The sequence below is a fragment of the Geotrypetes seraphini genome, chromosome 1 (assembly GCF_902459505.1).
Source record: "Geotrypetes seraphini chromosome 1, aGeoSer1.1, whole genome shotgun sequence".
Taxonomy (NCBI): domain Eukaryota; kingdom Metazoa; phylum Chordata; class Amphibia; order Gymnophiona; family Dermophiidae; genus Geotrypetes; species Geotrypetes seraphini.
Genome location: NC_047084.1, coordinates 381,435,096 through 381,449,315, shown reverse-complemented (window position 1 = coordinate 381,449,315; position 14,220 = coordinate 381,435,096). Strand labels below are relative to the sequence as shown.

General features: G+C 44.2%; 1 protein-coding gene across 4 annotated transcripts in view; it reads left to right on the top strand.

Moving 5' to 3' along the window:
• Nucleotides 1–415: 415 nt before the first annotated feature.
• UBXN8 (UBX domain protein 8) overlaps nucleotides 416–14,220 on the top strand; it is a 140,552-nt gene continuing 126,747 nt past the window's right edge. For all 4 annotated transcript variants that reach the window (XR_004536588.1, XR_004536590.1, XR_004536589.1 and 1 more), the window contains exons 1-2: nucleotides 416–609; nucleotides 5,772–5,903. Coding sequence is in view for 1 of the 4 variants with exons in the window: in XM_033915955.1 (XP_033771846.1) it covers nucleotides 510–609; nucleotides 5,772–5,903 (232 nt within the window). In the remaining 3 variants the exon portion in view is untranslated. The remainder of the gene's footprint in view (nucleotides 610–5,771; nucleotides 5,904–14,220) is intronic.

Here is a 14,220-nt window from a genome sequence, read left to right as displayed (position 1 = left end):
TCATTTTGCATCAACTTTCCTGGAACTTTGTAGTACTTTTGATGTAAAAGGAATTGGTGGTTGGTGTGAGATGCATTGCAGAGCAAGGGAAGAATGGAACAGTAAAAAGAAACTTTGCATTCTCTTCCCTGGCAAAGACGTTGATTTGATGCATCCCCTAGTCTTGAAAGAGGGAGCTTAGAATAGTCGCGTGCGAGGCACCCTTTGTAAGGATGACGTATCTTGCTACAAAAGGAAGGAAAGAAAGAAATCCTAGAAATAAGACCCAACGAAAAGGCTGATTAAAAAAAAAAAAAAAAAAAAAGGACAACAGAGGTACTACCCTTATATTCCTCTAGAGGGCGGTCGCCAACAAAAAAAAGTTTAAAACGTGCGCTTTCTGCACAAGGTGGGAAAATCGAAACTACAACTCCCAGCAGTCCCCAAAGCCTTTCCGCCTTAGAAAGAAAGAGATACAGCTGTGAAAAACAAACAAACCCAAAACCCTGAAGTGGTCGCTGGAGCTGAGGATGAGGCGCGGCGGCGGGATAGCAATGCTGGTGGTGACGGTCTGTGTCTCGGCGGCGGCTGGGCTTTTGCTGTGGCCCTGGGGCACCGGCTCGGCTTTAGGTAACCATTTGCGCGTGACGGCGGGGGAGCGATCCTCAGTCGCCACGGCCGAGGCAGCTCCCTCACCTGGTTCCTGGGATGGAAGCTCCCTGGTGCACCTGCTGGAAAGCTCAGGAAACGTGAGGATTTACTCGCTCTCCCTGCAGAGATCCAAATTATCAGGCCGCAAGGCACGAGCACTGTGACGAGGGAAGGAGTAAAACGCGGACCTCACGGATCTTAACTGCAGGTCCTTAAAAATCTGAGCTCTGTGCCACTTTTAGTCTTGGCATAGGGAGGGGAAAGCAGTAGGATCCGTCAGAGCTAAAGTGTTGTCATAGAGGTCTGTCAGAGCCATAACCTATGCTGAGACTAAAAGTGGCACAGAGCTCAGATTTTTAAGGACCTGCAGTTAAGATCCGTGAGATCTGCGTTTTAACCCCCCCCCCTCCACCTAAAAAAAAGGGATGCACTAATGATCGGAGTCTGGAAAATGTTCCACTACAACCAGAGTGGGGATGGAGGAATAAGGTAGAAGGTTGCTGGAGAGCTTTCCAGGTGGGCTTACAGAGCAGCCCAGTTAAACACTGTTTTAGTAGCTCAATAAAAAAATTACACTTCCCCCCCCCTCCCGATTCGCGGTTTTAGGACTCACGATTTTATATATTCGTGATTTCCTGAAACCGGAATCACCCCCGCCTCCCAAACCTCCCCGGACCTTACCTGGTGGTCTAGCGGTCTTTCGGGGCAGGAGCAATCTTCCTACGCTCCTGCCCCGTGCAGATCATTCATACTTGATACAAAATGGATGCCTTGAGGTCACATCATCGCCTTGAGAGACTACGGGAACTCAAGGCAGCCATTTTGTATGAGTGATCTGCACGGGGCAGGAGCGTAGGAACATCGCTCCTGCCCCGAAAGACCGTTAGACCAACAGGTAAGGTCCGGGGAGGCGGGGGTGGGTCAGAGCTGGCCAAAAGTTATTCGCGAATTTTCAATATTCACAGGCCGCCTCTGCTCCTAACCCACGAATATTGAGGGAGGAGTGTGCTTCGGTGCAATGAGCTGGTATTTTTGGCTCCTTAATTTCAATTTCTGAATGTAGGCTAGAGAATGACACAGGGACAGTTTGTCCCATACCCCACGGACTCTGCCCTCATTTGCACAAGCCTCAAACATTTTTTATTTTATATTTAAATCTTTTTTTTTTTTTAAGTATCAAAATATTCAATATTCTGAACAACCTTCCCAAAGATTCAGTTAAGAACATAAGCAATGCCTCCGCTGAGTCAGACCTGAGGTCCATCGTGTCCAGCAGTCCGCTCATGCAGCGGCCCAACAGGTCCAGGACCTGGTAGTAATCCTCTATTTATACCCTTCTATCCCCTTTTCCAGCAGGAAATTGTCCAATCCTTTCTTGAACCCCAGTACCGTACTCTGCCCTATTACATCCTCTGGAAGCGCATTCCAGGTGTCCACCACACGTTGGGTAAAGAAGAACTTCCTAGCATTCGTTTTGAATCTGTCCCCTTTCAACTTTTCTGAATGCCCTCTTGTTCTTTTATTTTTTGAAAGTTTGAAGAATCTGTCCCTCTCTACTCTCTCTATGCCCTTCATGATCTTGTAGGTCTCTATCATATCCCCTCTAAGTCTCCTCTTCTCCAGGGAAAAGAGACCCAGTTCCTCCAATCTCTCAGCGTATGAAAGGTTTTCCATCCCTTTTATCAGACGTGTCGCTCTCCTCTGAACCCTCTTGAGAAACGCCATATCCTTCTTAAGGTATGGCGACCAGTATTGGACGCAGTACTCAAGATGCGGAAGCACCATCGCCCGATACAGCGGTGGGATAACTTTTTTCATTCTGGTTGTAATACCTTTCTTGATTATACCTAGCAAACTATTCGCTCTCTTAGCGGCCGCTGCGCACTGTGCCGTCGGCTTCATTGTCGTGTCCACCATTACCCCCAAGACCCTTTCTTGGGTACTCTCATTCAATAGCATCACTCCCATCGTATAATTGTACCTCAGGTTTCTGCTTCCCACATGTAATACTTTACATTTCTCAACGTTGAACTTCACCATGTTGAACCCCACCATGTTGCCTATGTTTTTACTTCATCTGAGAATATAATTGGGCTGTCTTTCAGACATGGGTGTAGAATAGGGTTACTAGATGCTTGTGCATCTAGGAACAAGATGGAAGGAATATTCCCCAATGAATATGCATGAGATCTATTAGCATACCATGAAAGCAGTGCATGCAAATAGATCTCATGCATATTCATTGGGGAAATCCCGAAACCCGACTGGATTGCGGCCCTCGAGGAGGGACTTTGACATCCCTGTTTTAGGCGAATGAGGAGCCAGTACTTCACCTAAAAGCATGTTTCTCTAACCGGCACCTAGTCATAAACAATGCTGGTTAGAGAATCCTGGAACTGCTCCCTCCCCCCTCGCAACAATTGTGGCAGAAGGGATGCCCAGTCCCTCCTGCTCGAAGCCACCATGCCCCCCCCCCGAATGTTCCCGAGCAGGAGAGGCGCCCAATCTCGCCTTCTGTGATCCCCCGAACCCTCCCCGAATGTTCCTCGGCAGGAGAGATGCCCAATCCCTCCTGTTGACCACTCCCCCTAATCTCCCCACGTAATTAAACTCTTCACCAGCAGGAGGAATGCCAAGTCCCACCTGCCCAAAGCCACGGCAAACCCCCCCTTCCCCGAATGTTCCCCAGCAGGAGAGATGCCCAGTCTCTCCTGCCGTGATCCCCTGAACCTTTCCTGAATGTTCCTTTGTAGGAAAAATGCCTAATCCCTCCTGCCGCCCCCCCCACCCCGCGATTAAACTCTTCATCGGCAGTCGGGAAACCCAATCCCTCCTGCTGGCTTTCCCCCTCCCCAAATCCCCCCTGCAATTAAACTCTTCTCTGGCAGGAGGGATGACCAATCTCCCTCCCCAAACCCCTGCCGGACCTCCCAGCTCACCCCTGGACCCAGCCCCACCTTGACCCCCCCTAAACCCACCCCATCCCCCCCGGACCCTCCCTCTAAGGCCCCAATTGGCTCAGGTGCCTTAGGCTCCTCTTTTGGGAGAGGCCTGAGGCACCTGAGCCAATCAGGGACTTACTTAGGGAGTGGGACTGATGGCAGGAGGGAGTGCGAACCCTCCTGTCATAATTCATAATTTTGAAGTGGTGTCGGGCATTGGCGGGGGGGAGGGGGCTTTTTGCATTTTTTTTAAAATCAGGCTGATATTTTGCGTGTGTAAAACACACAAAATATCTGCCCGATTTAAAAAAAAATTTTGGCTGCTTCTCCTGTCACTACTGAGTTCAAAGAAGCATGGGATGAATACAGAAGATTTAGAATCAGAAAATAATATTAAATATTGAACTAGGCCAGTTACTGGGCAGACTTGCACGGTCTGTGTCTGTATATGGCCGTTTGGTGGAGGATGGGCAGGGGAGGGCTTCAATGGCTGGGAGGGTGTAGATGGGCTGGAGTAAGTCTTAACAGAGATTTCGGCAGTTGGAACCCAAGCACAGTACCGGATAAAGCTTTGGATTCTTGCCCAGAAATAGCTAAGAAGAAAAAATAAAAAAATAAAAAAAATTTAAATTGAATCAGGTTGGGCAGACTGGATGGACCATTCGGGTCTTTATGTGCCGTCATCTACTATGTTACTGTCAGGGCTCTGCCCCGACTCAATCGGTTTGAGTCGGGAGTTTGCGTGCAAAGAAGATAATGACTTAATCGCTGTTTTAAAATTGGCCAGGAATTGGCCAACAGTGATTTACTCCACTATCTTTAGTGAATCTGGGCCTATATTTCTTTGCAGTGACTCATACTTGCTGCTTGCACAGGCCGTTTCCTTCCTTCTGATCTGGTTCTGCCAGTGCAGACAAAGGAAGTTGTGTCAGAGAAGTGGCTCAGAGCCAGCCAGGGCTGTGGAGTCGGTAGATAAATCCTTCGACTCCTCAGTTTCTGGTGCCCGACTCTACAGCCCTATAGCCAGCACAGGTAGTTAGCAGTTATGAATTTCTGCTTACTTCCAGCAAAAAAAGAGAGGCTTTAAAAGGTATGGGGTACCGTAGGGCATCAGAATGCCCTATGCATTCAGACGCCAGAATGCCCGTGGGTTTGAGGAGGGAGAGATGCTGGGAGTCTTCAGCTGGTAGGGCTTGGAGAGCCCCACCAGCTACATCAGAGATTCATCGCTGCTGGGTGGGCCTGAGCCCAAAATAGGTGTAGTCCTGTGTCTATCTGTGGCTTTGTCACTGGTGCTAAGGGTTTTAACTCCCTTTTAATATGCATGATGAGGTTGATAGGTGAATGTAAGAATTACAACCTTCTGAATTGTACACAGGAAACAGTTGTGTTATCGGATAATACTTAGATGCACAGAATTAAAGGAGCCACCCATGCAACTCAGTTAAGATTTTTTAAAATCTATATTGCCATCTATTATATGTCCCTTTTGCATAACATTTGGTGTTAGTTCGCAAGGAAGTTTGGATCACCTTCATTGGTTTTCAGTGCAGAAGGTTTGGGTTTTACCACCAACTTTTCTTCCGTGGATATCTTTTGCACAATCATCTCAGTCTATTTCAGCTCTATAAATTAACTTTCATGCCCTTCAACTAATAGTATATTATAAGAAAAGTATGAGTGAAAATTTGCATGCTAAGAAATGTATGCATAATATTCAGAATGGATAGTGAAGCCACTCACCATTAGGAGGCATTGTGAAAAAAATATCCAGTGCTATGTACAGAGTATAATAAAGCAAGTATCCTTCCTCACTGCATGCAGCATTGTCATGAGGCTCGATGGAGAAACATAACATATGGGTCTGTTTCTTCAAAGAAGCAATGGTGGAAATCTGGAACAACCTCTTAGCAGAGATGATAGAGTTCATAAAAGCATGGTGTAAATACCAAAGATCTCTAGCTACTAGGAAGTGAAGGTAAATCTTAAGTTTGTAGTACTATATAACCATAGAAGAAAGAAATGGTCAGGTTAGTAAAGAATTGCCATGCACATGATCTACCATTGAGGTATTATATCTCGCCTCTTTCTTCTGGCCATCCAAGCTTTCATTATGTCATTTCTGTTTCCTATGCTGCTTGAGTGGGATAGCACTTGCTCCTTATCCGATTTGTGATTGGGAAACATTTCTCATTCCAGGTCTAAGAAGTTTTATTCTGCTGACTGGGAGGATCTTCCTGGTGCTTGCCTTGCTTTCTTTAATCATCTCTGTGGTGACTCCTTGGATTCAGTCCTATTTTATGACCCAGGCCAGAAGCTCCCAAGTGATAGGTAAGTAAATAGCTCAGTGTTGGTTCAGGAATGCAAATTAAGGTCTTGCTGGTACAGCAGTGAGTAAACTTAGAATCTGCTGGTCGTATCCATCTCATGAGGAACCTTCCAGCCATCCTCTGGCAGTGAAATGAGCTGTGGTCTTTGGTGACAAGAACTTGCCTGTTTTGGAAAAAAGTGACAATGGTGAGGTAGAAATGATCTTACCATGGACACTGCTCCCGCCTAACTCCTGAAGGGATCATGATTGGGCAGACTTGGGTCGTTGGCCCTTTTCTGCCATCATATTCTATGTTTCTATGTTACCCCTTCCTTCACACGCCAGACTCTCATAGCATTCCCCCCATCCCCTAAAAAAAAAATAAAAAAGCCAGGCCCTTAATGTAGTTTTCAGGCCTCAAAGTTTGACTACTCCTTTACTAGTATTAAGGTATAAATTGAAGGCTTGACTGTTTCAAGTTTAAGTTTCAAGTTTATTTAAAATTTACTATACCGCCTACTCGAAACTTCTAGGCAGTGTACAAAACTGCCATAACAATATACCAATAAAAGTATAATTTAATCTAAAACAGACCAAGGGAAAAAAAAACGATTCAAGGAGAAAAAACGAACAGGAACAAAAGGGAAGAGGGGATCGGAACTCCAATTAATAGAAAGAAGAAAAAAATACTTAATGGGAAAAACAGAAGGATGGGGAAGTAATACTAAAAATTTTTTCTTAAAACTAAGTCGTCCTTAAAAGGACAGTTTAGGTTACAAAGGCATAGCAGAATAAGAATGTCTTTAGCATTTCCTTAAATTTGATTAGTGATGTATTTTCCCACAAGTAGTTGGGGATACTGTTCCAAAGAAAAGGAGCACTTACAGAAAAGATCGTGTTCCTCATTGTACTAATATGTTTCAATGAGGGAACAGTGAGAAGATTTACTAGGTATTTCTTAGCCTGGGCATTGTCTGAGGCAGGATGTTGGACATTACGTTGTACTTGTTAACCGCGTAACCACAAGTTCAACGTGATTTACAAAAGACTATTAACACTAAACATTGGGCTCCTTTTACTACAGTGCGCTAGCGTTTTTAGCGCACGCAGGAAATTAACACACGCTGTGCTTCTAGAACTAACGCCAGCTCAATGCTGGCGTTAAGGTCTAGCACGCGGGGCAAAGTAGCATGCGCTATTCCACGCGTTAAAGCCCTAATGGGGCTTAGTAAAAGGAGCCCATAATGCGGAAAGTGGAATAAGTTAGTTAATCAGATACTTGGAGAAAAGGTAGGTCTTCAGCTGTGTTTTAAAATGTTTATAGGAATATGTTTACTCGGAATTCTTTATCATGGGAAGCAGCTTGGAATGCTAGAGTGTGATGAAGACATTTCTTGCTTCTGCAACCCTTAACAGAATGAAAATTAAACAAGGCGTGGGTTTTCTACTATAATTATATAAAACTAAAGAAAATCTGTTAACCAAGTAGAGAGGAGCTGTACCATATAGGAGCTATTCCATATAGGGCCTTATAACCATTAGTCAGATCATGAGATCCAGCTTGGTGTTCTTTATCTTCTTATCCTAATCTCATCTAATGCTTGGCTTTATATACTGAGTCTTCATTCTAAGAAAGCTCGACTCGGTTTACAATAGTTAATTAAACAAATAAGAACCATAGGAAGAAAGATTTCGAAAAAAAATTAATTTCTAAAGTGCGTGGAGGGGCATAATCGAAAGAGATGTCTAAGTCCATTTACGTCCATCTTACAAGTCATCCAAAGTTAAAAAGAGCCTAAGACACATTTTCGAAAGAGACGTCCAACTTTTTTTTACTTTCGAAAATCGTCTAATTATACGTCCTACCAATCTAATTATACTTCAAAGCCGCTAAATCGTCCATCTTTATACCACATTTCCGTCCAATTTTCTGTCCAAGTCCAAAACGCCTAGAACAAGCCCTGTTGGACGTGTGAGGAGTCTGCAAAATGATGGATTGAACACCCAGATATGCCACCTAAATACTGGGGTACCTTACAGGGCACTGCTATGAACTTCACAAAAAGGGTGCCATGGCTTCTCCTCCCTTATAGGTCATGGTAAGCCCCCCCAAACCACCTCCAGAATCCCCTAGACCCACTTATCTACCACCTCAATAGCCCTTATGGCTGCAGGAGCCACTTATATGCCAGTAAAAAAGGGTTTTGGGGGTGTATAGGGCATTGCACATGTTTAAGTATCAATGCAATGATTACAGGGGCTTATGGGCATAGGTCCTTCTCTCTATGGGTCCCTAACCCATCCCCAAGACGACTTAAGCTGCCCCTGGGCTGGATGACTAGGCTTTCTATGCCAGGCAGCCAGGTGATAATGGTCTGGAGGCTAAAATTTAAAGTTGTGAATAAAATTTTTATGGGGGTGGGGGGGGGTTGGTGATCACTGGGGTAGTGTGTGGGGGTCTGTGTTATGTGTTTGCAGTGCTTATCTGGTGACTTTAGGTGGGTTTTTGTGACTTAGACCATGTTTTACATGGTCTAAGTCAGTGTTTTTCAACCTTTTTTGGGCAAAGGCACACTTGTTTCATGAAAAAAATCACGAGGCACACCACCATTAGAAAATGTTAAAAAATTTAACTCTGTGCCTATATTGACTATATATAAAGTAATTCACTTGAGTGCCACCGCCGCCATCGGGAACAGGCCGTCGCCAAGTTCTCCCTGCTTCTCTTCCCCGCGGGGCCGACCAACTCTCGCCACCCGTCGTCAATTCTAACGTCGGAAAGGACATTCTAGGCCAGCCAGGCAGCGATTGGCTGGCCCAGAACGTCCTCTCCGACATCAGAATTGACGCGAGTGGCGAGAGTTGGCCGACCCCACAGGGAAAAGCAGGGAGAACTTGGCGCCGGCCTGTTCCCGATGGCGGCGGTGGCACTCAAGTGGCTAAAGAGCCGCAGTTTGCCGGCCTAGGGACAACACTGGTGGGTGGCCAGCTGTGCACCCCCTTGGGATGTAAACCCGGGGTGGGGCAGACCGCCCCCCCCCCCACCCTGGTATGCCACTATCTGTACCTCACTCCCTCCCTATGACCAAAAATTCTCCTTTCTTCTATTCCCCGTGTACACAACCATCTCTTTCCCTCTCTTCCAAAGTCCATGCCTTCTGTGTCCAAACACTCATTCCCTCCCCCACCTCAGCATCTCTTTCCCTCCCAAGTCCATTTCTTCTGTGTCCAAAAACGCATTCCCTCCCCCACCTCAGCATCTCTTTCCCTCCCTTCCTCTCTCCCAAGTTCATGCCTTGTGTCCAAAACGCACTCCCTCCCCCCTTTTGTGTTACGTGTTTGCCTCCCAGCCCATCTTTGCAACTTTCTCAGCAAAACGAGCTCAAGCCGCGAGGCTTGTCTTCTGCTTCCTGCCTGCACTGCCGCGCACAAATAGCCGAACGGAAGTATTCTCCGACGTCAGCGCTGACGTCGGAGGGCAGGCTTTGCTTAAGCCCTCCCTCCGACGTCAGCGCTGACATCGGGGAACGCTTGCGATCGGCTATATGTTAGCTGCAGGGCAGGCAGGAACAGAAGACGAGCCTCGCGGCTCGAGATGTATTGAACTCCGCGGGTCCCCCGTCCAGCTCTCTCCTGTCCACGTGGGGCGGATCGCCCCTCTCCCTAGACTGTGGCCTAGGACCCTGGGGGAGCCCGGGGCCCCTGAATGCAGGACTGGTGGTACTGCCCTGATGGCGGCCCTGACCGTACGGCACACCAGGCAACATCTCACGGCACACTAGTGTGCCGCGGAACAGCGGTTGAAAAACACTGGTCTAAGTCACAACATCCAAGTTCCGTTGATCCTGGGCTGTATAACTTTCGGTTATACATGCTGTACGACTAAGTCTAAGCCAGCCCATGTCCCGCCCAACTCCCGCCCTCGACATGCCTCCCGAACAGCCCCGTTTAGCTTTGGACGTTGAGCGGCACTATGAAGGCCTAGGTTGTTTAGAAATACATCCAAAACCCGTTTTTATTTTCGGTGCTTGGACGTTTTTGAGAAATGTTCGTCCAAGTGCCGACTTAGGCCGGTTTTTGGATGTTTTTCTCTTTCGATTATGAGCCCCTTAGTGAATAAAGTGATTTTCAAGAGTTTACGGAAGAATGGAAGAGAACCAGAGCATCTTAAAAGGAGCGGAAGATTATTCCAAAGTTGGGGAAACTTAAAAATCAGAGATTGACCAAAAATCTTAACTCCTTTAATCCCTTTTCTGGAAGGAAGAGATAGTTTAAGTTGTTGGTCGCCTCTTGTAAAAGAGAATCTATAAAAATTTCAGGATAAAGGAACTAGAGGAGTGAAGATACCATAAAGAATTTTAAAAATAACACAAGCACATTTAAACTGAACTCTAAAGTAAAGAGGGAGCCGATGAAGACTTTGAAGCAACAGTTTCACGTGATCAAACTTAGGTTTCCCAAAAATCAATTTAGCAGCAGTATTCTGGACCAGTTGTAATCTATAAAGGCAAGTGACGGTGATGAAAGAGATGTCTGACCTTCCTCACATATGCAGGATAAAAAAACATTTCTTAATCACAGAGTTAATTTGTTCCTTGAAAGAAAGCGAGGAGTTGAGGACTCCCAGAATCTTGGCAGAAAACTCAATTTGTAAGGAAGATCCAGAAGTCAATGTTACAGAAGTAAGAAGGCAATCCAATTTTGAGCCTAGCCATAATAATTTGGTTTTAGATGCATTAAGTTTCATCCGGACAGACTGGGCCCAAGCTTGAAGTTTAGAGATACAGAGATTTACTTTAGATACAGTAGTGTCCGGATCTATCTCTATCAATATGAAAATGTCGTCCTCATAAGTAAATAAAGTTTCCCAAGTAGACAACTTAAAAATATTAAGGGTAGTCATATAAAGATTAAATAGAATTGGAAAGAGTGGAGATCCCTGAGGAACTCCACAGGAAGGCTGCCAAGAGTCGGAAATATTACCTTCAAAATTCACTGAATAAGAGCGATACAGAAGGAATTTGGAAAACCTGTCCAAAACTACTTGATGAAGACCTATATCTGAAAGTAATTGAAGGAGAATATCGTGATGAACCACATCAAACGCTGCAGCTAGATCAAACTGGAGTAAAATAGAATATTTATTTTGAAAATGAATTTGTTGAATTTTTGAGAAGACAAATCAGTAGGGTTTCGGTACTGAAATTAGAGCGAAACCCATGTTGAAATGGTTGAAGTAGAGAGAATTTGGCTAGCTACAATTGATTCTAAAATTTTTGTCAATAGAGGTATGTTTAGCAATTGAACAATAGTGAGAAGGGACAGTAGGATCTAAATCCTCTTTTTTTTAAAAGAGGAGAGAGTGTTATTTGTCCCATAGAATGTGAAAAATAACCATTTTCCAAAGAAAAATTCAGTAGAGCAGTTAGCCACATAATAGCTTGGGAAGGAATATTGAGAAATAGATAAGATGGGAAAGGATCCAGTGAGCATTTGCATTTTCTCATCCTTTCACATAGTCGGAGGACTTGAGATTCAGAAACTGAGGAAAATGAATGCCAAAAGCGATCAGTTGGAATTTCCTTTGTAGCATGTTTGAAATGTATGGTAGAATATTCAATTTCACTTGTAGGAAAAGATTGTCTAATAAGGGAGATTTTATCTTGAAAGAAACAAGCTAAAGTTTCAGCAGACTATTTATGCCTTACAAAAAAAAGTCTCCACAGTCTCCAGCTTATCCAAAATACTGCAGCCAAGTTGATTTTTGCAAAACGCAAATTCGAACACGTCTCCCCACTACTTACCAATCTTCACTGGCTCCCAGTGCTTTCCAGAATTCATTTCAAATGCTCCTGTCTGGCTTTCAAGATCATTCACGGCATCCTTCCGTCCCTAATCCCACTATCTTTTAACGCCTCAAGGCCTGCTACCACCAGATCCGCCCACAGACATAAACCATCCTTCCCCTCTCTGCACGGTATTCTCTACGCGGGCAAACTGGGAAAGTCCCTCGTCTCCAAAATCACGGGCCTTTGGAACGATCTCACTATCCCGCTGCGGAACCTGGGCTCCCTCCAATTATTCCGCAAACAATTGAAAACCTGGCTCTTTTCTAACATATAATCATTTTTTCTAACATAAGATCATTTCTTCTCCTGTTTATATTCCTTCTACTCATATACTCTTGTAAATCTTTCTCCTCCCTTCTTATATTTTTAAGCTTTGTAAACCATGCCGAGCTCCACTTCCATGGAGAAGATGCAGTATATAAACCTAAGGCTTAGTTTAGTTTAGTTTAGCAGAAGGAGATGAGAAATGATCAGTTTTAGATACAATATTAGTTAGAGAGCGCCAGAACTTAAAAAGAGTTCTACTTTGATTGGTGGACTTGGTTGTTTTACAGCCATAATAGGGTTTTCTTGCTTTCCTGACAGTTCTCTTCCCTAATTAGCCCCAGCCAAACTTTTCTGAAGCTCCTGTCAGTTACAACAGTTTAGCTATAGTGCTGTTACAGAGATAAATATATTTACCATTGACTAAACAATTTGGGTATACAAATAAAATGAGATTGATTTTAGGTAAGAGTCAAAGTAATAAAGTGAGCATTGGTATTAATGTTTCTGTTTGTTTTGAATTGTGTGTGCACGATGATGCTTTTATGTAAGATTTTTTTGTTGTTGTATGGAAAAGTAGCTTAGAAACAATAAATGATGATGACTGTGAATGTGAAGTTTACCTCAGGAAAATAAGTTCAGCATTGTCTGCTGTGTCCTTTGTTCTTGCTGAGCTAGGGAAGATTCCTCAGACGGCGTGGGAACATTGAGCCTCTGCAAATGCTTACAATATTTATTCTGCTGGCTGGGAGGCCAGTAAGAAAAGATGGACATTTTTCAGATATGTGGCGTGCCCCAGGGCTCACCGCTCTCACCATTATTATTTAACATTTTCAAGTATGATTTCCTTGGAATAAGATGAGCACTTATGCTGATGTGTATTCTTACAGATAACGCAAAAATAATAGAGAACAAACTCATATCAAGTGAATTTTATCACCAGACCTCAAACACCCAAGGCACTACTTTTTTATTTTTTTCGTGCCCTTACTGGGGTGATGTGTTCATCATCGGTCATGGTAAAGTGACGTGTGCAAATTAATTTTTTAATTTATGTTTAACAGGCTCTATAAAATTGTAAAGTGCTTAAAGTTACCAATAGAACATAGGACCACCTACAAAATTCTTTTACTTACCTTTAAAACTGGAGCAAATAACTAGCCTGAATTTATAAATAACTTACTTATTCCATACAATCAAACTAGGACTTTAAGATCTACGGCTTACAACCTTCTTACCATTAAGGAAGCCGCTCAGCACTGAGCAGCATCGCCAAATCGCACACCTGCTTGTGCTTCTCAGTGGCTGAAGACATTCACGGCAGCCAGTTAACAGCGGGGCAGGAACTTGGAAAGTTCGCTCCTGCCCGCTACACCTCCACCAGCGATCCGCAGTAGAGGTATGAAGCTAGGACAGGGAGGGCAGCAGGGTGCAGAGCCTGGGAGGGAGGGAGGGTACAGAGTCTGATGGGGAGGGAAGGAAGGGTGCTGGGTGCAGAGTCTGACAGGGGAGGGAAGGAAGGAAGGAAGGAAGGAAGGAAGGAAGGAAGGAAGAGGGCTGGGTGCAATGCCTGCTAGGGGAGGGAGGGAGGGAAGGAAGGGAGCTGGGTGCAGAGTCTGACAGGGAGTGCAGTGCATGGCAGAAAGGAAGCTGGGTACAGAGCCTGACAGGGCAGGGCACTTGAATATTAAGCTGCCCACCTTATATTCGAGTCAACCATTTTACTTCTTTTTTTGGGGGGAAAGGGGGTCTCGACTTATATTTGGATCGACTTATATGTGAGTATATACAGTATTTATATTCATGCTACTCCATACTCCACTGTTCATTTCTCTTCACTCTTCATTTTAAAATTAGCATGCTTTGTTTTAAAGGTTTTCAGTAGTCTTGCCATTTATTCTTTGTATTTTTCCTCCTACAAGTTGTACTTTTTAGATCTACAGACTTTTTTTAAATTGAATTACCCCTGGTTTAGATGTGTACATTTGAAAAAGATATTAGGAGGCTCCTTTTATATTTCAAGCTGTTCAGATTTGGAATGGTCTTCTTATTCTTCTTTTAGAAGGCACCTGAAAACTTTATCTATTCCAAAAATATTTGTATTGATCTTTTTTCATTTTTACTGTATTTCTTTTTATTATTAATATTTTATTTTTCTATATTGTAAGCTTAGGAGCCAACATTTCAAAATGTTGGCTCAATTTAGCACACATCCTGGAAGAAA